The 21,154-nt window shown below is 46.1% G+C and overlaps 2 protein-coding genes across 2 annotated transcripts in view; one reads left to right on the forward strand and one right to left on the reverse strand.

Annotated features, from left to right (window-relative positions):
* Positions 1-4,121: 4,121 nt before the first annotated feature.
* Positions 4,122-21,154, reverse strand: part of LOC137437809 (dol-P-Man:Man(7)GlcNAc(2)-PP-Dol alpha-1,6-mannosyltransferase) — a 74,786-nt gene continuing 57,753 nt past the window's right edge. The window contains exons 11-12 of the mRNA XM_078768641.1: positions 19,650-19,752; positions 4,122-5,688 (exon numbers count right to left, since the gene is read on the reverse strand). Coding sequence (XP_078624767.1) covers positions 5,542-5,688; positions 19,650-19,752 — 250 coding nt within the window. The 3' untranslated portion in view covers positions 4,122-5,541. The remainder of the gene's footprint in view (positions 5,689-19,649; positions 19,753-21,154) is intronic.
* LOC137424059 (uncharacterized) lies at positions 14,366-17,176 on the forward strand. Its single transcript, XM_068111528.2, has 4 exons — positions 14,366-14,616; positions 14,749-15,212; positions 15,448-16,062; positions 16,201-17,176. Exons 1-4 carry the CDS (start codon positions 14,388-14,390, stop codon positions 17,047-17,049), a joined length of 2,157 nt encoding a protein of 718 aa, XP_067967629.2. The 5' UTR covers positions 14,366-14,387; the 3' UTR covers positions 17,050-17,176.

Genomic DNA, 21,154 nt, shown 5'->3' on the forward strand with positions numbered 1-21,154 from the left:
TGCTAGTTGTAAAAACTACCAAGTCAACAGTTAAAAGGATTTTGAGCCGATAGGTGTCACGGCCTGTCATGTATGCAGTGCAAATATTCACCGTTGTATCCCTACACCGGGACCGGGTTGTATCCCTACGCGAGACCTCGGATGGCGCTGCTGTGAATCGGGCCTGATCGGCAGAGTGAATAAACGCGTACGACAATTGATCGCAGTTTGTCGAGATACTTTACATGGCGACGAGGATAAACATCTAGACCATGACTTTTTTTTTTTTTTTTTTGTATACAAGATCGAGGCTCGTGAGAGAGCGAACATTAATCACACAGAAAGACAAACAGACACATAAAACAAATAACATCGGGAGCGGTAGACAAGATGGGGAAAGAGGGGGAAGGGTACAAACACAACATTTGAGAGCAGGGACCGAGAGACATGGAGACTTTCGGCCATATCGGCCATATCAATGAATTCGACCCTCATGAGGGGGATTTTGACACGTATTCTGAGCGGTTGTCTTTCTACTTCGAGGCGAACGGCATCGCGACCGAAGCCCTGATGAAGGCCGTCTTCCTGTCCGTTTGCGGAGGTGAGACGTTCACACTTGTTAAAAACCTGATTCGGCCTCGGACAATCCAGGAGCTCACGAATGCAGAGCTCAAGGCCGCTTTGAAGGAACATTGTAATCCATCTCCTTCAGTCATCCTGTGTCGGTTTAATTTTTACATGTGCAGACAGCAGGCAAGGTCAGTCGATCGCAGACTTCATTGCACACCTCAAAAAACTCACATCTGTGTGAGTTTGGGGACACGATTGACGACATGCTCCGTGATGTGCTGGTGGTTGGCATGACCGATGACCGCACTCGTAGACGCCTGCTTGCTGAGAGAAGACTGACGTTCCAAAATGCCAGAGACACCGCCATTTCCATGGAAAGTGCTGAACGCAACGCTACAAGCATCGGTGCCACTCGCTCGTCTGGTACCAGCCCTGCTGTGAATCGGTTGGATCATGTTCAGCCAAAACGTTGGAACAAGGCTCCTCGTCAGAAGCCAGTGCAGTCTCAAACACACAACAAATGTTTTCGGTGCAATGGAAAGCACCCTCCGGAGACGTGTCGGTTCAAAGATGCCACCTGCCATTTCTGTTCGAAAACTGGCCATATTGCTCCAGCTTGCATCACTCGCAAATCGGGAAAAGGGAAAGCTGCTGACAAGATTCATCAGTTTATCGGTTCGGAGGAACCTGAGCTTGACCAGGTGAGCTCTGTTTCCGACAACTCAGAATCGTGTGACCTGTTTCATATTGATTCTCACCATAGGCGGGACCCTCTTCTTGCCACTGTTGTAGTCAACAATCGACCATTGCAAATGGAGGTCGACACTGGTGCGGCCGTCTCGCTCATCAGCCATGCTGTTTTCACAAACCTGTGGAGTGATGCTGACCGACCCCATCTGAAACCTACTACCTATGGACTCTCCACCTATGCAGGTGAGAAGATTGTTCCCTGTGAGGTCACGGTGGGCTACGATAACCGTGAGTTTCACCTACCCCTGATCATCATTCCTGGAAAGGGCCCTTCCTTACTCTGCAGGGACTGGTTGAGCATAATTCAACTAAAGTGGAAAAGCATTCATCAACTCCGGGCAGCCAACGTTTCTCTTACCGCAGCATACACACTCAAAAATGTGCTGGATACGTACCCGGATGTCTTCAAGAATGAGCTTGGAACCTTGAAAGGACATACGGCTAAACTCAGTGTTGACCGGGATGCCAATCCTATATTTTGCAGAGCTCGCCCAGTCCCTTTCGCCCTGCGGGAGCGGATTGACAAGGAACTGGATCATCTTGAAAATCTGGGCATCATCGAGCAAATCCAGTATGCCGAATGGGTGGCGCCCATCGTTCCGGTCATAAAATCGGACCAGTCCATCCGCATATGTGGAGATTATAAAATGACCGTGAACAAGTGTTATTCATTGGATAAATATCCAATCCCGAGGATCGAAGACCTCTATGCTCGTCTCATGGGAGGCAAGACTTTTACGAAACTCGATCTCAAATCCGCCTATCTACAGCTCCGCTTGGATGAGAATTCGAAACAGTATCTTACCATCAACACACATCGTGGGTTGTACAGGTACCACCGACTCAGTTTTGGAGTGAAATCTGCACCTGGAATTTATCAGCGTGTCATGGACAGTTTGTTTGCCGCCAAACGCAATGTCGTTTGTTACCAGGATGATATTCTGGTTACTGGTCGTAGAGACGCAGAACATCTACAAAACCTGGATAGAGTTCTGAAGAAGATTTCGGACTCCGGCCTACGTTTGCATCGAGACAAGTGCAAGTTTATGGTGCCATCAGTCACGTACCTGGGTCATACGATTGATGCCGAGGGTCTACACCCGACATGAGAAAGTCCGAGCTATCAAGGATGCTCCGGCTCCACGAGACGTAACCGACTTGAAGTCATACCTCTGTTTGCTTCAGTTCTATGGTCGTTACATCCCGAATGTGACCGACGTTTTGGGCCCCCTTTATCGGCTTTTGAGGAAAGGAGTCTCCTGGAGCTGGGGGTCCACTGAACAATCAGCTTTCCAGACCTCTAAGGATCTGCTCAAATTGTCCAATGTTCTCGTTCATTTTGATCCAGAGAAGGATCATGTGCTGACATGCGCAAGCTGCAAATATTCACCGTTGTATCCCTACACCGTGACCGCGGGTTTATTTCCGTTTTTCCGGAATTTACGGCCCAGCTCGGATGGCGCTGCTGTGAATCGGGCCTGTATCGGGAGAGTCAATAAACGTGTGCTACAATCGATCGTAGTCTGTCGAGATACCTAACACCCACCTCCAAAGTCCAAGCGAAATGCTGTTCAAGCGGCCAGCACGCACCAACACACCAAGCCGTCTGTTGCTTCCTGCACAACAAAGACGTCAGGAAATTCAGGAACGATTGAAGGAACGTGGAGACCGGATGGCGAAGCAACACAAGAGAACGGATGGGCCGGAATTACCTGAATTGGCTATTGGACATCAGGTTCGGATTGTGAACAAGGACACGGACCAATTGTACCCCGGGAAAGTTGTGGTGTGCTGCAACGAACCCCACTCTGCGCGCTGCAACGAACCCCGCTCTGCGCGCTGCAATGAACCCCGCTCTGCGCGCTGCAACGAACCCCGCTCTGTGCGCTGCAACGAACCCCGCTCTGCGCGCTGCAACGAACCCTGCTCTGCACGGGTTGTGCAGAGCACAGCAAAGAGAAAGAGTTCAGGCTCTTTATCTCTTTGGTGTGTGTGTGTGTGTGTGTGTGTGTGTGTGTGTGTGTGTGTGTGTGTGTGTGTGTGTGTGTGTGTGTGTGTGTGTGTGTGTGTGTGTGTGTAGGAGGAGGCATGGGAAAGGGGGGGGGGGGGAGTGGGAAAGGTAGAAAACATGGACACTGCTAGAACTTCCAGGAACGAAGTCGGTATTTCAAAAAAGTGGATCTGGGGTGAATTAACGGGGGTAGAAAAGATCAAGGTTTGGGATGGGTGAAGATAAGAGATGGTGGTGAACAGCTGTTTTAAAGACCTGGAGGGAGGAGTGGGATTGAAGAGAGTGAGGGAGTTTGTTCCAGAGGCGGGAGAAAAGAGGAATGAAAGAGTGAAGGTGAATTGAGAGTCTTGATTTTGGCAGTTTAACCATAAGAGGGTTGCAGGCAGATATTGTGTGACCTTTAGGAATATTTGGGGGGCAGAGCACAGAGAGAACTGAGGGAGCAAGGCCGGAGAGGAGTCGGTAGAAGACAGAAAGACCACCAACCTGCCTGCGGTGAGTAAGTGAAAGGCCCTCAGAATCAACTTCATTGCAGGAGATTGCAATTATTCTGAAAGCTTTGGTTTCAACAGCGTGAAGCCGAGCTAGGTGTGAGACAGGAGCACCGGCCCAGAGGGGGGAGCAGTATTCCATTGAGCTGCAGATGAAAAAGTGTTTAACAAGACAACCTCACGACTTTAAATGCAGTAATATTTGTCAAATACCCATATTGGGAATAACACGTACTTCATTTCTCAATGATGTCGCTTCTTCATTATTGTGATTGTACATTACAACGTATGTAAGACAAAACAAAAAGACTTCCCCAAGATCAGTTTTGGCAGCGGGGTTCTTCATCCCAACTGCATTGTATTATCACGTGGTTATATGCATATCGTTTGCAGAAGAAACGGCCACATCTTATCAGCCAACCTGTCATTCCGTAGCTCAATACCATAGACCTTGCAAATACCATATAATCTCAGCAAGGATCACCAGGAAAGTATGCATGTAGCTCATAAATAAGGAAGTTGCATTTGCCGGTGGAGGGAAAGGGAGGAGTGGTCAGCAATTAAAATTAGGGTATAGACCCCCATTGGTTTCAGTGTCATTTTAGGAGTTTCTTCCCGGTATCAAGTCCAAGTGAATAGGGACACAAGTCATCCTGTTTGTTCGTGTGCCACTGGGAGATGGCGTTGTGGCATTTATTACTTAGGGAGGTTAAGGATGTTTTTTCACACGTCTGTCATGTCAAACTGGGTGAAACTGGATGTGGCATGTTTCCTTCCCACTATTGAAGGGAGAAGGCTGCAGTTGTCCGTCAGTTTGGGGGAGGCGGGCTTCAGACCGCTCCCTGTCTGTGATCTGCGGGGTGTCGGGGCTGGTTGTTGGCCCATTGTGGCCTGGGCGGAGACATCAAGACTCCCTTTTAGGGCTGTAACGCTGAGGCTGGGTGTTATTGGCTCTCTCTGGCCATGGCCTCTGAATGATTTATCCACACTTGGACATAATCCTCCTGGAAGTTTTGCCTCGCAGGCCTTCGTGCATGCTCCTGCTTTTGCTCTCCTGCCCCTCTTTCCAGAGACAACCCTGCAACCAATGGCCTGGCCGGTTTCATCCCATGTTTTTACCCCTCATTCACCCGCTTTCTATCTGCAAGGTCAATGTGTGTGAAATCCTAAGGGATTTAGTTGCTTTCCCTGTTTACATATCCTGATCATTTTGTTTTCGTATTGCGGGATTTCATTATTGTTTTGTCGTGTGCTTCTGTTAAATAATATATCTCCTAAGTCCCGTGTGCATATCCGTTTCTGCCACATTTCCCACCCAAACCGTTTTGGCTTCATGGAGTATCCCTGGAGTGGAAATGAGTAAAATGGGAAATGACGAGCGCGTTTTGACACGCTCGTTAAATCGCAAAGCATCTACAACCACTTGGGTGCTTCATGCTGAATTTGGCCCAAAGCTGGCCGGTGGGGGAAAAGCGACCATGGCGTGGGCATGTGCAATTCCCGTCCAGCGTCGCTTAAGGTTTTTGGGTGGCCGAAGTGCACACGACAATATATTGCAGCCTTTGCAAGTCTGAGGTATCTTGTAAAATTAATACAACATTGTAAATAGATTACACTCAATTGCATCATCATCATGGTTTTTTTAGCAACTTAGCCTCATGTTAGAGTTCAAGTAAGATGGCTGTGTAACTCAGAAGGGAAGGAGAAGAAGATTGGATTTTCTTTAAACTGAAGAGTTGATTACAACTCGTCATGTTCGTGCCTGTCCTGCCAGGTGGGATGGCTCTGCACCTGCTCCACAGCCAACAACACAAGACGCATAAACTCTGACACATCGAAAGCGTAGTTTGTAAACTTTGGGTGGTTGCCCAGTGTAGGGTGGTGCCCCTGTAGGTACAGAGATGGAAAAGGTGGGGGGTAGAGAGGATGGAATTGTGTTAAGAATTATTGTACAGTATTGCAAACCACTAAAGTGTTTTCATATAAACTTCTTGAATTTTGAAGTGTCATCAAATCTACACTGTAATACCAAAAGTATTGGGACAGCACACCGAAACTTTAAATGAAACATCCTATTCTGCATGGCACATTTTTAACCTGCGTTCACGAAGCGGAAAGTGGGGTTAAGCGATCGGTCGCAGCCGTGCTTTTGGCGTACGTATATACGTACATGTCTGCATTTTTAAAATTAATTTTCTCAGCAAGCGTTGGCTTGATTGACACAAAATTTTGCAACATAGGAGTGCTTCCTCCTGTAGAATTATTTAGTGATAATTATGACGTCATAGGTCACGTGGTATTGGCGCCATCTTGAAAACTGAAAAACTTTTCACCTCTATATCTCTGAAACCGCTCGATAGAAAAAACTGAAACGTGGATCGTTGTCAAGTACTCCCCATGGGGAATAAGTGTTGTTAACAATGACATCATTGGTGCCTTATTATGACGTCATAATTCGACAAATACAACAAATTTGTATTTGTTCTGTCAAACATTATCGGATGTTCCTTTATCGGAACAACGAGGGTTCTGTCAACCCTCGACTCTGATTCTGCAACTGGTCCTGACGGCATCAGCCCACGGGTCCTAAAATCATGTTCTTCCGCTCTTTCACTCCCTCTTTCTGTTCTCTTCACCCTCTCTTTTGCTCAAGGTCATCTGCCATCTGCTTGGAAATCAGCCAACATCACCGCTTTGCACAAAAAAGGTGCAAAAACAGATCCCAGCAACTACAGACCAATCAGCCTTCTCCCAATTATCAGCAAAGTCATGGAATCCATCATTGCTTCAGATATGAAATCTTTCCTCTGCTCCAATGGCTTGATGATCTCTGATCATCAATTTGGTTTCAGACCTGGTCACTCTACTCTGGACATGCTGCTTCTGCTGTCTCAACAATGGATGGAGGTCTTCAACGCCAAACAGGAAATTAGAGCTGTCTCCCTTGACATTTCACGTGCCTTCGATACGGTCTGGCACCCTGCTCTGCTCACCAAACTCTCCTCCTTTGGTATCCATGGAAATCTCCACGCATGGCTGGCGGACTTCCTCTCTGGTCGTAGTCAACGTGTGGCCCTGAATGGGTTTCTCTCATCTCCTCTTCCTGTTCAGGCTGGAGTTCCCCAAGGTAGTGTTCTGGGCCCTGTGCTTTTTCTGGTCTTCATTAACGATCTCTCTGACTCTCTTGAAAATCCTCTCTATCTCTTTGCTGACGACTCTACTCTCTGTCGCTCCATTCCTCATCCCTCAGATCGGCAGTCTGCAGCCTTCTCACTCTCTACAGACCTGGACAAAATCACAGACTGGGCAAACAAATGGAACATGTCTTTCAATCCTGATAAATCTCACACTCTTACGATGTCTCTCCGAAAAGACCGACTGGAAAACCCTCCCATCCACTTTCTGAATAATCCTCTCCAAGAAGTTCTGTCACTCAAGCTTTTGGGTCTCACTATTTGCCATGATCTTTCCTCAGAAAACCACATTTCAAATGTGGCCTCCAAAGCCAGTCGCCGACTGGGCATCATCCGTCGTGCGAAGTCCTTCCTTGGCACACCTGAGCTCCTCACCACATACAAGGCTTTCATCCGCAGCTCTATGGAATACTGCTCTCCCCTCTGGTCTGGTGCTCCTGCCTCACACCTAGCCCGTCTTCACGCTGTTGAAACCAAAGCGTTCAGAATCATTGGAATCTCCCGCGATGAAGCTAACTCCAAGGGCCTTTCACTCACTCACCGCAGGCAGGTTGGTGGTCTTTCCGTCTTCTACCGACTCCTCTCTGGCCTTGCCCCCCCCCCCAGCCCTCTCTGGGCTCTGTCCCCCAAATATTCCTACAGGTCGCACAAGATCTGCCTGCAACCCTCTTATGGTTAAACTGCCAAAATCAAGACTTTCTGCTCACCTTCACTCCTTTATTCCTCTTTTCTCCCGCCTCTGGAACAAACTCCCTCACTGTCTTCAATCCCACTCCACCCTCCAGGTCTTTAAAACAGCTGTTCACCACCATCTCTTATGCTCCACCATCCAAAACCTTGATCTTTTCTACCCCCGCTAATTTCGGTCCCCTTGTGTTTTATACCTCCCCCCCCCCCCTCCCCTTCCCACACCTCCTGCCCCCAAGCCCTCTCCCTCCCACACTTCTCCCTGCTCTCAGATGTTGTGGTTGTGTGCTTCCCCTTCTCTCCCCATCTTGTCTTCCGCTCCCTCTTTGTGTATATTTTGTTTGTCTGGTTGATTTGTTTGTGAAATAAATGTTAGCTCTTTCACGAGCCTCGATTAAGTATACCAAAAAAAAAAAAAAAAAAAAAAAAAAAATGCTTAATACGATCAGTTTGAAATGTATTGTGTGATCTACACAACAATTATATTGGAGAATGTAAATTGATGATGTCATCAGTTACGTGGTCTGGCAGCCATATTGGATCAAAGAAAAAAAAAAAAACCTTAAAAAAAACAGTTGGCTCGCACCAAGTTGACTGCACGGGGTAAGTATTCGATGAATACCATCTAGTTCCCACAACGAAAAACAAGGTGTGCAGCAGTTATTGTGACTGTTTGTAACCAAGAAGCCATGAGGTAAGTAGCTCGATCACCTAATTTTTAATGCTTTATCGGATATCAGAAGTTCACAACATCTTCACATTAGGCTTTTCTAAGTCGCCTGGATAAATGAATGGAATGTTGGAATGGAGTATGCTAACCACCATGGGCAAAAAGGAGATCAATGTCCTATTAATTTCATCCGTCGTTCTGCCTGTCTGCCTAGGCAGATCGACATGAGTCTTCATGAGCAAGACCGCTTCTTCATTCGACTGTAGATATTCAGAGAAAATGGAAGACACCAATGTTGAAAATAGCACAGGCAGCCCAAATTATTGGCAATAGGAAAGTAGATCCTTCAAATTATATGGCACAATATTACTCTTGATATCGGCCTAAATTTAGTACAAAATGAACGGTGATCTGAGGTGTACCTCTGCACAGTATAAAAAGAGCCGTGCTTGCGTCTGTGCGTCCGGGCTCCACCCATTGGTTGGACAGTTCACTTAATTCCACCCACAATTTCTGTATTTTACCCTTTAGAACCACTTAGAACTTTACATAGGTGTGAGGGGGAGGCTGAGGCTTTTTTTGTTGTCAGAATTGCATGTGTAAGTTTACATGTAGTAAAAGTGTGTGAGAGTGTGAGAGTGTGAGAGTGTGAGAGTGTGAGAGTGTGTGAGAGAGAGAGAGAGAGAGAGAGAGAGAGAGAGAGAGAGAGAGAGAGAGAGAGAGAGAGAGAGAGAGAGAGAGAATGAATGAATGAGAATGAATGAATGAATGAATGAGAATGAATGAATGAGAGACTGAAGGAGGGTAATGTGCTAATGTTACCAAAAATGTACCAACACCCCCATCATAAATCAAACCAACATTTGTGAATAAACCTTGTGCATCCTTTAGGTCCAAATACTTTTGCTAATACACTGCACATCATTTTGGCCAACAAAGGCTGAATTTACAGAAAGGTTTTTGCGAGCGTCATTCTAACACACACCAAACGCTTAAATGGCGACAAAAACATCATTGGTTGCACGGGCACAGCTAATCACCCATCTAAATAGCTATTTACGAATGGAGATAAACAGCCGATTAGCTTGTGAAACATCTCCAACATCCAATTGAAATGATGCGCTTGCATGGAATAAAAGCGATACAGACTAAATTGTTGGAGGGGATTCAGCGCATTGCTCTTCTTCGTAGGTTGCTCCAGATCATGTTAAATTCGATTCAGCACCCAGATAAATGATTCTTTCGAGAGTCTTTAACTCCGGACAAATTTGATATTGTCATACTTCTCCAGAGGATTGCATCTATCCTCAAAGATTCTCAATGCACGTGGCAAACTGTCCTATTCCTATCCTCTTCAACCTCCTCATGAGCTCAATCAAGCACTCTAAACACATCCATATTCACCCTCCCATGTAAAATACCAATGATAAGCCATGCAATGCTTGCTTCAAGGCCTTAAACACAATCTTAAATATGCCCTCGCCCACATGTAAAAGTTTTTGTTATTTAAACGCTAGTGATTGGGTTTTGATTGCGCATTAGATAAATACTCTTCAGAGTTTGGCGATAAACTTATTTGACTTTGAACGGGTGATCATCCCACTACGTGTGTCTAACCATGAAACGCCTCTCGTAAATTCGAGCCGAAAATATTATTCTTTATATCCATGATATTCCAAATGTGTCGATGTAGAGACGTTTTTCAACGAGCATAATCAACTTGCCAGCCACTACCACGAACCAAGTGTAAGTGGGATGCCTTGGTTTTATTAGACATCCAGGATTTCCCCCTTTTTTTTGTATACAAGATCGAGGCTCATGTAAGAGCTAACATTCATGACAAAAAAAAACAAACGGACACATAATACATAATAAAGGGAGTGGGAGACAAGATGGGGAGAGGGGGGGAAGCACGCAAGCACAACAACAGTAGAGAACAGGGACATCAGGAGATATGTGGGAGGGAGAGGGCTGGGTGGGGGGAGGGGAGGAGGCATGGTAAGCGAGTTGGGGGTGGGAGAGGTTAAAAAAAAAACACATGTAGTCTAGTAGGAAGACTAGGTCCCCCTGCACCCCCCGGAGATATACTTCTAATCAGTGTTTCTAGATTGGAAAAAATGTGTAGAAAATGACTAGCTATGGCCCCAAGCTGAAAAAATGTCCCACATACCATTTTTATGCAAATTACTGCTGCCATTATCAAAAAAACGATTTTTGACATATCTCAGCCAATATTGCAGATAATTGAAAAATGAAGGTGTCTAGACCCATGTTTTGAAGGGCATAGATCATGATAGAACTATTCATAACATGATTACATGTGTCTATGGTATACTAGTATGCATATTAATGCTGTAATTACAAAATAATCAGTTTTACAAATGATAAGGATACGTTAATACTGCAGATAACTTAACATGGTACATAAGGGGTCTAAACCCAGGTATTTTCAAGGTTAAATGTCAACAAGATGCTCCTGAGTCTTGCATAGGGGCGGGACATTGGCAGTAACATTGGTACCACTCAACTTTTCTTCCCACCATTGACTTTGTATTGCGAGAGATTTTCACTTGCTTATTTAAAGGTTTCTCACCCAGCCCACGTAAAATCTACCAACTCCTGCTGTTAACTCCCAAACATATTTTTTTATGTTATCCAATCACAGTGCAGAAATGACAGACTAGAGATCCAAATTAGTGCTGCTATAGCTGCCATTTTACATTTCCATCCATGTAACATGCGCGCTCGCGCGCTCGTATCAATTGGTAATGTCGCGCGCTCGTATCAATTGGTAACGTTGATGTTATTGAATACCTCAGTTGAAAGTTCAGTCTTCCATTCCATCTGTGTGTTGTTCTTGGTATTCATCCTCCAATCTAGCCAGGTAAGATGCTAACTATAATGTTACTCACACTCTTGACTTCAGTTTCTGCATGAAATCATAAACAGGCAGAATAACAGCTGAGCCAGCTAGCACCATGTTAGCTAACGTTAAAGCTAGCCTCATCTATGTACAGTATGTTCCTAATGTCGGTGTAACTTAAACTTTTGTTAATGCCAAACATGAGACATATCTGTTGACTTCTGTATATGAATTGAACCAGAAAGAGGCACGACAGCTGAGCTAGCTACAGTAACTTAGCACAATGTTTCATTGGCCTAGATAGCTAACGTTAGTGTGGAAGAATTTAGATGTTTTAGCTATTAGCACTTTTGATGCCACTAAACATGGTTTAGTCAGCTAAAAAGTACCCTAGTGTAGAACATGACTCAGAACCTCTGTTACCTCACTGAAAACTCAGAGCCTCCTTTCACAGGCACTTTTAACATCATTCGTGATTTCTTATTTGTCATTTAACAGTGATGGTAGACATCGACAGCAAGCATGCCCAAAAGAAAACGGAGTGTAGAACCTGCAGCCCAAAGCTCTCCTCCTACATGCATCCTTCATGTACCATCCATGTCTGATCATGGGGATTTCACGCCCCTCCGTAAAATTAAAGGATCTGCTTCAGAAAAACTGCAACTGCTTCAAAAGATCCGGGATAGACGTCTCAACCAACCGCATGACTCCCCATGTCGTATGCAATCAGTATGTGATCAGATCCCGGCAACTCTTCCTGATGACCTAGAAAGAGTAGGATATCACAGCAAGTGTTATAAGCACTTTGTCCGCCACTTTCATCGTCTGGGAGATGATACAGAACCAGGGCCATCAACCTCATCATGGCATCACTCTCCTCGTAAACCAGGAGGTTCTGCTGAACCCATCTTCCCGCCAGAGTGTATATTTTGTGAGAAAGTTGAGACCAAAGATGCTCATCGCAATACTGAGAGGCCTACAACCTTCCCATCCTTTAAAAACAAAGAAAATGCATGGGAGCAAATCGAAACACGGGCTGAGAAAATGGGTCTCTATCGACTCCATCGAAAGGTGAAAAACAAAGACCTCTTTGCATGTGAGGCCAAACACCATCCGTCATGTTTTAAAGCTTTCCGCACAGCATTCTACAACTATGAGCGTGCGATTCACAGAGCCGAAGCACCAAAGGAGCAGGCTTGCATGTCAGCCGCCCATGAAAAGGCATTCAACTCAGTACTGGAACACATTCAAACCCAGGTCATCCAGCAGAATAAAGTTCTACAGCTTTCTTCCTTGCGCTTGCTCTATGTCGAGGAACTGAAACTGAATGGATATGAGAACTCAAATTATCGGTCAGAGAAACTACTGAAACGCCTACAGAATGACCCAATCAAGGAGCATATCCACTTCACGAAGGTTGATCATGACAAATGTGATGTCATTTCTTTCTGGCTTGTGCACAGCTCAAACATAACAGTTTCCAATGCTCTCGCACGAGCATTCACACTCGGAAGCACAAACAAGAACCAAAATGTTGCCCTCCAACTTCGCCAGGGTATTCTACAGGCTTTCAGAGAGTGTAAAGACCAACCATGGCCACCAACAGCTGAAGACATGGAGCTCAATCCTGAAGACATCCTACCTCCAGACCTTGTCCGCTTTCTCAGCGTGCTAATGACTGGCAAGGAGGGCATCGAGACAGAAAAGGTGAAGCGTCTGGTCTTCTCCATTGGACAAGATCTGTGCCGTGCAGTGTCAGATGGAAAATGGAAGTTACCAAAGCACATTCTCCTCTGTGTGACTGTAAGGCACCTGTTCCGAAGCAAACAGCTCACCACAATACTACACAGGCTTGGACACTCTGAGAGCTACGATTTCGCCTTGGAGTTGGAAACTGCTCTCGCCAAGGTCCTGGATGAAGTCTCAACTTATCGTACACCACAAATTGTGACAGGAGAGGGCAACCTTGTATTCCACTGTGAGTGGGACAACTTGAATAAAACCACTACCAGTGTGCACGGCAGCAACATTGTAAACAGTGCTGGAGGAATCATGGTGCAGGAGGTCAAGCCCGGGTTCGAGAGCAGCAAGGACCGAATGCTACCTACCATCAATAGGTCACAACAGCGTAGCCTGAAGGTCGACACACCAAAAACTCTCCCACCCTTGCACTTTACTCGCGTTGGCCCGAAGTTCCCTGAAGGCTCATCATTCACACCGCCAGCAGAGAATGACACAGTCTATGCCACTACGATGCAAGAGTACTACATCTGGCTCTTCATCAGATACATCGGAAGCTGTGGCCTGCAGCCTGTGCCTGGGCTAGGGGGTTTCACCTCTGCAACTGGTTCTCCCCCACCCAGCAAATCAACAGTCGACTACTGCACGCCTATCCACCAACCGATCACAGACAACGCAGTTGTTCGTGAGCTACTGAAGCGTTCCGAGGCAGCAACTGCTGAGGTGGGTCAGAGATGGGTCCTGAATACATTTGATCTGGGTGTCTGCATGAAAGCCCTTCCCATCATCTGGCGCTGGCCAAATGAATTTGCTAGTCATGTAGTAACGATTGGACCCTTCCACACATCCATGAACTACATCGGGATGCTCACTGGACACAAGATGCGTGGTTCTGGATATGCAGGGATTCTCTTTGAGGCACAACTAGTAACAAGTGGATCTCTCAAAGGTGTTCTCAGTGGAAAGGCCTACGCAAAGTCCCTCTTTTGCCTCAAAACAGTGTGTGAGGCAATGGAGAGGCTGTTGATGGAGAGATTCACTGAGGAGGAGAACATCATGATCTCTGACCCTGCTGTGCTTCTCAGAATGACCCAGTCTTGCAACCGAGAGCACCTCGATGAAGCCCTCAAAGACCCCTCAACTCTACTCCTCATCAAAAAGTACCATGCCTTTGAGGAAAAGGTGCGCAAGGGCCACCTGGGGAAGACAGCTGCCTTCTGGATGTCGTTCATTACCCACTGCCATCTTGTCTTCATGCTCCTCCACTCTGTGAAGACCAACAACCTCCAGCTGTTTCACAAGTGTAACGGAGAGATGGCAGATATCTTCTTCGCCTTTGACGGACACAACTACTCCAGGTTTGTGTAGCATACATGGTAAAATGTATAACCATCACTGAGTAGATTTTAATTGATACTTGGGTTCATGTATTATGAGAGGAGCTATTCCAATAAATGTCTACAGTATTTCCCTCTCTGTACTTTACAGATATCTGACTTGGCTGGAAGTCCACCTGACAAATCTGGAAAGCACGCACCCAGGGGCCAAGGACCTGCTTACTATGGGTGCAATCGCAGTGGCTCGCTCGATGATACCAGGGGCACTCAGTGCTGTCGACAAGACAATGGAAGAAACGTTCATGCGCTTTGCTAAATCATCAGGTACATCATTTTCTTTCAGTACATTATACATTTGAAACTGTAGAAACCAGCTTTATATGATGTAAACTGCTCTTACAAAACATTTCCCTTTTAATGATTGGGTTATGCAATTAAAATATGTTCACTTTTCAGGTGGCTTTGCTGGCCTGTACAGTCAGTTTGGGGCATACCAGAGATGGTGCCGAACAACCACAGCACGGGCACAGTTCTATGAAAAGACCCTTGAGATGGTGGATCTCATCGATGACCCAGACTGCCCAAGAGCAGGGAGACATCGTGAACTAGAGAAGGCAGAGATCAGAAAAGGCGAGGAGGCCGTTCAGCGAACCCTAACTACTATCAAGAACTTCACCAATCCGTTCACCATCATTGATAAGGACAAACTCTACTGCCTGGCCTCTGGTGCTCCCGTCCCCATGGATGTTGAGATGGATGTGTTACAAGCAGAAGCTGTGGGGAAAGCTGCGAAAGCTGACTTCATCAGGCGCCTGGAAAGCGGAGAACCTGAGAGCTTCTTCAACCCAATCAAGAGAAAGAAACTCAAGACCATGGAGGCTAGTAACAAGAAGATCACACTAACATCCTCACAGGGCAAGGTAAGGATGTAATCCAATACCCAAGTGCTTTTGTATTTTATGTTGTATTTTTAAATGGCGTCCTGTACATGCTATATTGAGATACAAGATTGAACTCCAAATTTGTTTATTAAAGACAGTGCACATCAATGAACAATGTAAAGATTGTAAATATGCCAATTTATAGCACATGAATAATTTTCACCTGTAGTCCTTCCTGTAGTACATATCAACCAATCACCATTTATCATTCCAGGTCATCCAGTATCAGGAGCAAAGCAACCTTGCATTCCTGCTCCTTGTCAAGTCTCAGAGTCAAGATGAGCCATTAGACCTGGGAGAACTCATGAAGTACTGCCTGATGCCAGTGCCTCCTAGCCTTGGGACACCAGATGGGTTCTTCTGCAAAACCAACAAAGCCTCCATTCTGCACTACCTTTTAGAGGACACCACACCACAAGATCTGCAATACCCCAAGGATGCCCTGTTCATCCAGGATGGAATGGCGCTGCTGCATACCCTTGCCAACCTTCCCCCAACATGTGGTGAGATATGCTTGCAGGTGCTTGATCAGATGGTGGCCAAGCAGCACTTTCTGTTCTCCACTGACAGTTACCATCCTGAGTCAATCAAAGCGCAGGAAAGGCTGAGGCGGGGCAGCTCAGAGAAGATCATTCTGGCTGGACCAGCAACCAGGAAGCCATATGACTTCAAAATGTTCCTTGCAAATGACGACAACAAAAAGCAGATGTGCCAGCTTCTTCTGAAAGTGTGGAGTGGACAAGAGGCAGCTACCAGGCTGGAGAGAACAGAGATGGCTGTGCTGATCGTGGAGGGGAAGGCCCACCAACTTGCCTCAACGAATGGCAAGGTAAAATTGAAAGCCCTTCGTGAATGGCGATTCAATTTGTAATTTTTCCTGAAAAAAAGGTGATTACCTGTGATGTTTGTCTAGATCTGAAACTGGCAGTGACTGGTGATTGAAATGCGGTGCCTTTTTGTGTTTCAGGTCGAGGTACGTGAACTCCCCACGATCTACAGCAACCAGGAAGAGACTGATACCAGGGTGGTTCTGTACCTCCATCATGCTGCTACCATCGGATACAAGAACGCTGTAGTCAGAACACCGGACACAGACATCCTCCTGATCCTGCTCCACCATGCCCACAACATCAAGCTGACGGTGTACCTGGATACAGGGTCAGGGAAGCATCGCCAACTTGTCAACGTCTCTGAGCTGGCAGAATCCCTGGGAGAGGACTACTGTGCCACTCTCCTGGGGTACTATGTGTTCAGCAGAGAAGACTGCACCAGTGCCTTCAAAGGGAAGGGAAAAGTCGGGCCCTTGAAAAAGCTGGAGAAGAATCCCAGGTTTCACAGGGCATTCGGTGAACTGGGTGACAACTGGGATGCCAACCCTGAGGTGGAGAGGCAGTTAGAAAAATTCACCTGTGTGATGTACGGCCAGAGTCGCGAGTCATCAGTGGACATTGTCCGTGCCAAGCTGCTACGAAAAATGGTGGGAGAGGACAAGACCCTCACATCCAAGTCCAAGGTTGATCTGGCTCGCCTTCCTCCATGCCAGTCTGCCCTGAAGCCGCACATCCAGCGTGTGAACCACCGCGTAGCATTGTACAAAAGAGCCGATCAACCTATCATCGAAAAGCCAAAACCTTATGAGGAGCAAGGATGGATAAGGACTGATGAAGGACTGTTGAAACCAATGTGGTCCAGTGGTCCCATCCTACCAACCTCACTGGTGGATCTTCTGAACACAGGAGAGCACGAAGAGGAGGAGGAAGAGGAAGGAGAAGAAGAGTTTGACTCTGACGATTTCGATGAAAATGATGATGACTGACTCAGTGTAGAATCACTAATGCTAATGATGTTTATCTAAAACAAGCAAGAGAAGAGTGGTCACATTGAGTGCTAGGACTATTTTGACAGTTGTAATATTTAGAAAAATAAAACTTTGTGTTAACGTCTGTGTAGACGGACCTTAATATGAGTCTATTATTTCGTAAAACTGTGATTATTTTGTAAATAAAGCACTAATTAGCATACTAGTATACCATAGACACATGTAATCATGTTATGAATAGTTCTATCATGATCTATGCCCTTCAAAACATGGGTCTAGACACCTTCATTTTTCAATTATCTGCAATATTGGCTGAGATATGTCAAAAATCGTTTTTTTGATAATGGCAGCAGTAATTTGCATAAAAATGGTATGTGGGACATTTTTTCAGCTTGGGGCCATAGCTAGTCATTTTCTACACATTTTTTCCAATCTAGAAACACTGATTAGAAGTATATCTCCGGGGGGTGCAGGGGGACCTAGTCTTCCTACTAGACTAATGGACATAGCTAGGACTTCCAGGAAAGAAGTCGGTATTTCAAAAAGTGGATCTGGGGTGAATTAACGGGGGTAGAAAAGATCAAGGTTTTGGATGGGGGAAGATAAGTGATGGTGGTGAACAGCTGTTTTAAAGACCTGGAGGGAGGAGTGGGATTGAAGAGAGTGAGGGAGTTTGTTCCAGAGGCGGGAGAAAAGAGGAATGAAAGACTGAAGGTGAGCAGAAAGTCTTGATTTTGGCAGTTTAACCATAAGAGATTAACCATAATCCTCTCCAAGAAGTTCTGTCACTCAAGCTTTTGGGTCTCACTATCTGCCATGATCTTTCCTGGGAAAACCACATTTCCAAGCTGGCCTCCAAAGCCAGTCGCCGACTGGGCATCCTCCGTCGTGCGAAGTCCTTCCTTGGCACACCTAAGCTCCTCACCACATACAAGGCTTTCATCCGCAGCTCAATGGAATACTGCTCTCCCCTCTGGGCTGGTGCTCCTGCCTCACACCTGGCTCGTCTTCACGCTGTTGAAACCAAAGCGTTCAGAATCATTGGAATCTCCCGCGATGACGCTATCTCCGAGGGCCTTTCACTTACTCACCGCAGGCAGGTTGGTGCTCTTTCCGTCTTCTACCGACCTCTCCGGCCTTGCTCCCCCAGCTCTCTCTGGGCTCTGTCCCCCAAATATTCCTGCAGGTCGCACAAGATCTGCCAGCAACCCTCTTATGGTTAAACTGCCAAAATCAAGACTCTCTGCTCACCTTCACTCCTTCATTCCTCTTTTCTCCCGCCTCTGGAACAAACTCCCTCACTCTCTTCAATCCCACTCCTCCCTCCAGGTCTTTCAAACGGATGTTCACCACCATCTCTTATCTTCCCCCATCCAAAACCTTGATCTTTTCTTCCCCTGCTAATTTCACCCCAAAATCACTTTTTTGAGGTGACTTTTGACTTCTTTCCTGGAAGTCCTTGGTGTCCTTGCGTTTTATACCTATCCTGCCTCCCCCCAGGCCCTCTGCCTCCCACACATCTCCCGATGTCCCTGCCCTCAAATGTTGTGTTTGTGTGCTTCCTCCTCTTCTCTCCCCATCTTGTCGACCGCTCCCTTTTTTATATACTTTGTTTGCTTGTTTGTTTGATTTGTTTGTTTGATAAATGTTAGCTCTTTCACGAGCTTCGACTCTGTATACAAAAAAAAAGAAAAAGAAAAAAAAGGAGGGTTTCTGGCAGATCTTGTGCGACCTGAAGGAATATTGGGGGGACAGAGCACAGAGAGAGCTGGGGGAGCAAGGCCGGAGAGGAGTCGGTCGAAGACAGAAAGACCACCAACCTGCCTGCGGTGAGTGAGTGAAAGGCCCTTGGAGTTGGCTTCATTGCGGGAGATTCCAATGATTCTGAAAGCTTTGGTTAAGCTTCTCCCTTGAAAGGAAGGACTGAAGATTTGAAGCAAGGTGAAGGCCTAAATTACACACTGCATATACGATACTGTATTGAAATGACCAAATGTTCAATGTAGGAATACATGAGCAAGGCCTGATATCAATGTGACCGATCGTTCCTGATCCCCAGTTCGAATGATGTAGGAGGAAGTATAGTTGTTCTGGCTGCACGATGTTGCTGGCCAAGGGTGGTGTGTGCTCTTTATTTATATCTTATTATCTTTATACTTACGTGTGCTCATGGTGATAAAGTTATTTTCGAGAGTCACATGCTCTTTCTTTAAGATGCGTCACTCCAACCGAAATAGGGAAGCCATAACGTGACAATTCGGCAATCGGAGCCAACATGGCTGCCATCAGAAAACGGCTCAATTTGAGGATACAAAGTTTTGACATTTGAGAGGAAGACGATGACGCTTTGGCATTACATCATGATGGTCCAACGGACTTGCAAGGCTGATTTAGAAGGTTCTAGCATGAGTGAGAGACTGAATGGAGAAGCCGATAGGAATGTCGAGGCCTGCTGCTGTACTGATAGGGCGATGCACTAGTATATCAATCATAAAGAGTTTGTATCAATTAATAAAATCACCACATTTTAAATGATAAACCGTCAGTTTCTCGTTGATGCAGTTGTATATTAAAACAAATGGATCGTCGATACACACCTCATCCTCTGGGTACACTGCACTCTTTCTCCGCCACGTCATATACTTCACCCCACGCAACTTTGCCAGGTCCCAGTAGCACAATTCATCCCCACAGTTGTGGCTGCAAAAAGGAAAGAAATTGTCCTTTATTTTAGGAGTTATTGCATCACATCAATTAAACGATTTTCACTTTTTGTTGTTGGGTCATCTTGACACAATAAATAATAGTAATATTGGTAATTGAATGAAGAACAACAATTTACAGAGTCTAGCTATGTCACAACTATTCAACATGTGTTTCTCTGCTACAATCAATATTGGACGGGTCGCCACTCCGACTGGACTGGAGGTGGCAGGAATTTTTAATTTGTTCGGGGTTCCGGAGATAACGAGTACACTCCACGAAAGACACTGAGATCTTTAAAGTCCACTAACTACGAGAACTGGCAGACGGGTCCTTCCACTTATCGTTCCTCTGATGGATGACGCACACATTGATGGGTGTGAAGTACCAGAATGACAGTTGTATAAAGATTCCAACCCTTAGAGCATGCAGTACAGATACCTCTGGTCTAGGCTATCCTGCCAGCCCATCTTCATACAGTACCAACTACTCCATCTCGGTTACAAGGCTGTTCATGGTGGGATGAGCAGTTGAATCCAGATCAGCCCATTGGTGGAATATACGTGTGTTCAAAAAGTATGCGACCTTAATTTGTCGTGCGTAAACAAATGAAGCTAGGGAGGCGTTGATTGGTGCACGTATGTAGGTGATCCTAATGCACACGCGTGAATTTTTTCCCACCTGCAGAAGCTGTCATTCGACGGCAGACCGCCGATGAGTGAGGAAGTGTAAGTGAGCGCCGTCGGATTTTCGTTTTTGACAAAATGACGGAAAAACTTGAACAACGCTACTGCATCAAATTTTGTGTAAAGCTTGGCGATTCCCAAGTGGAAACGATCCGCAAGATTCAACAGGCCTTCGGGGACGAAGCAATGAGCACCACACAGATAAAGGAGTGGTACAACCGCTTCAAAGATGGCCGCACATCAGTGGAGAGTGAAGCACGTTCGGGTAGGCCCTCAACATCCCGAAATGAGATCGTCATTGACCAATTGAGGACCCTGGTGATGCAGGATCGTCGAATCAGAGAACTTGCAGACGAGGTGGGCGTCAGCATTGGATCCGTTCATTCCATTATGAAGGAGGATGTGGGCTTCAGGAGAATCTCAGCGAAGTTCGTACCAAAGCTGCTAACGATTGAGCAGAAGCAACTCCGTTTGGAGATCGCACAGGACATGCTGGAGACTGAACAGCGATCCCAGCTTCCTCAACACAGTGATCACTGGCGATGAGTCCTGGGTTTATGGGTACGACCCAGAAACCAAGTTGCAGTCATCACAATGGAAGCATCCAACATCCCCGAGGCCAAAAAAAGCAAGGCAGGTCCGCAGCAATGTCAAAGTCATGCTGACCGTCTTCTTCGACTCCAGTGGCGTGGTTCATCATGAGTACGCACCAC

The sequence above is a fragment of the Myxine glutinosa genome (assembly GCF_964187855.1).
Source record: "Myxine glutinosa chromosome 12 unlocalized genomic scaffold, kmMyxGlut1.1 SUPER_12_unloc_1, whole genome shotgun sequence".
Classification (NCBI taxonomy): Eukaryota; Metazoa; Chordata; class Myxini; order Myxiniformes; family Myxinidae; genus Myxine; species Myxine glutinosa.

Coding starts and splice junctions, on each gene's coding strand:
- LOC137424059 (XM_068111528.2), top strand. CDS start 14,388: ATGAGAGGAGCTATTCCAATAAATGTCTACAGTATTTCCCTCTCTGTA. Junction 15,213..15,447: donor TAACATCCTCACAGGGCAAG/GTAAGGATGTAA, acceptor TTATCATTCCAG/GTCATCCAGTATCAGGAGCA. Junction 16,063..16,200: donor TTGCCTCAACGAATGGCAAG/GTAAAATTGAAA, acceptor TTTGTGTTTCAG/GTCGAGGTACGTGAACTCCC.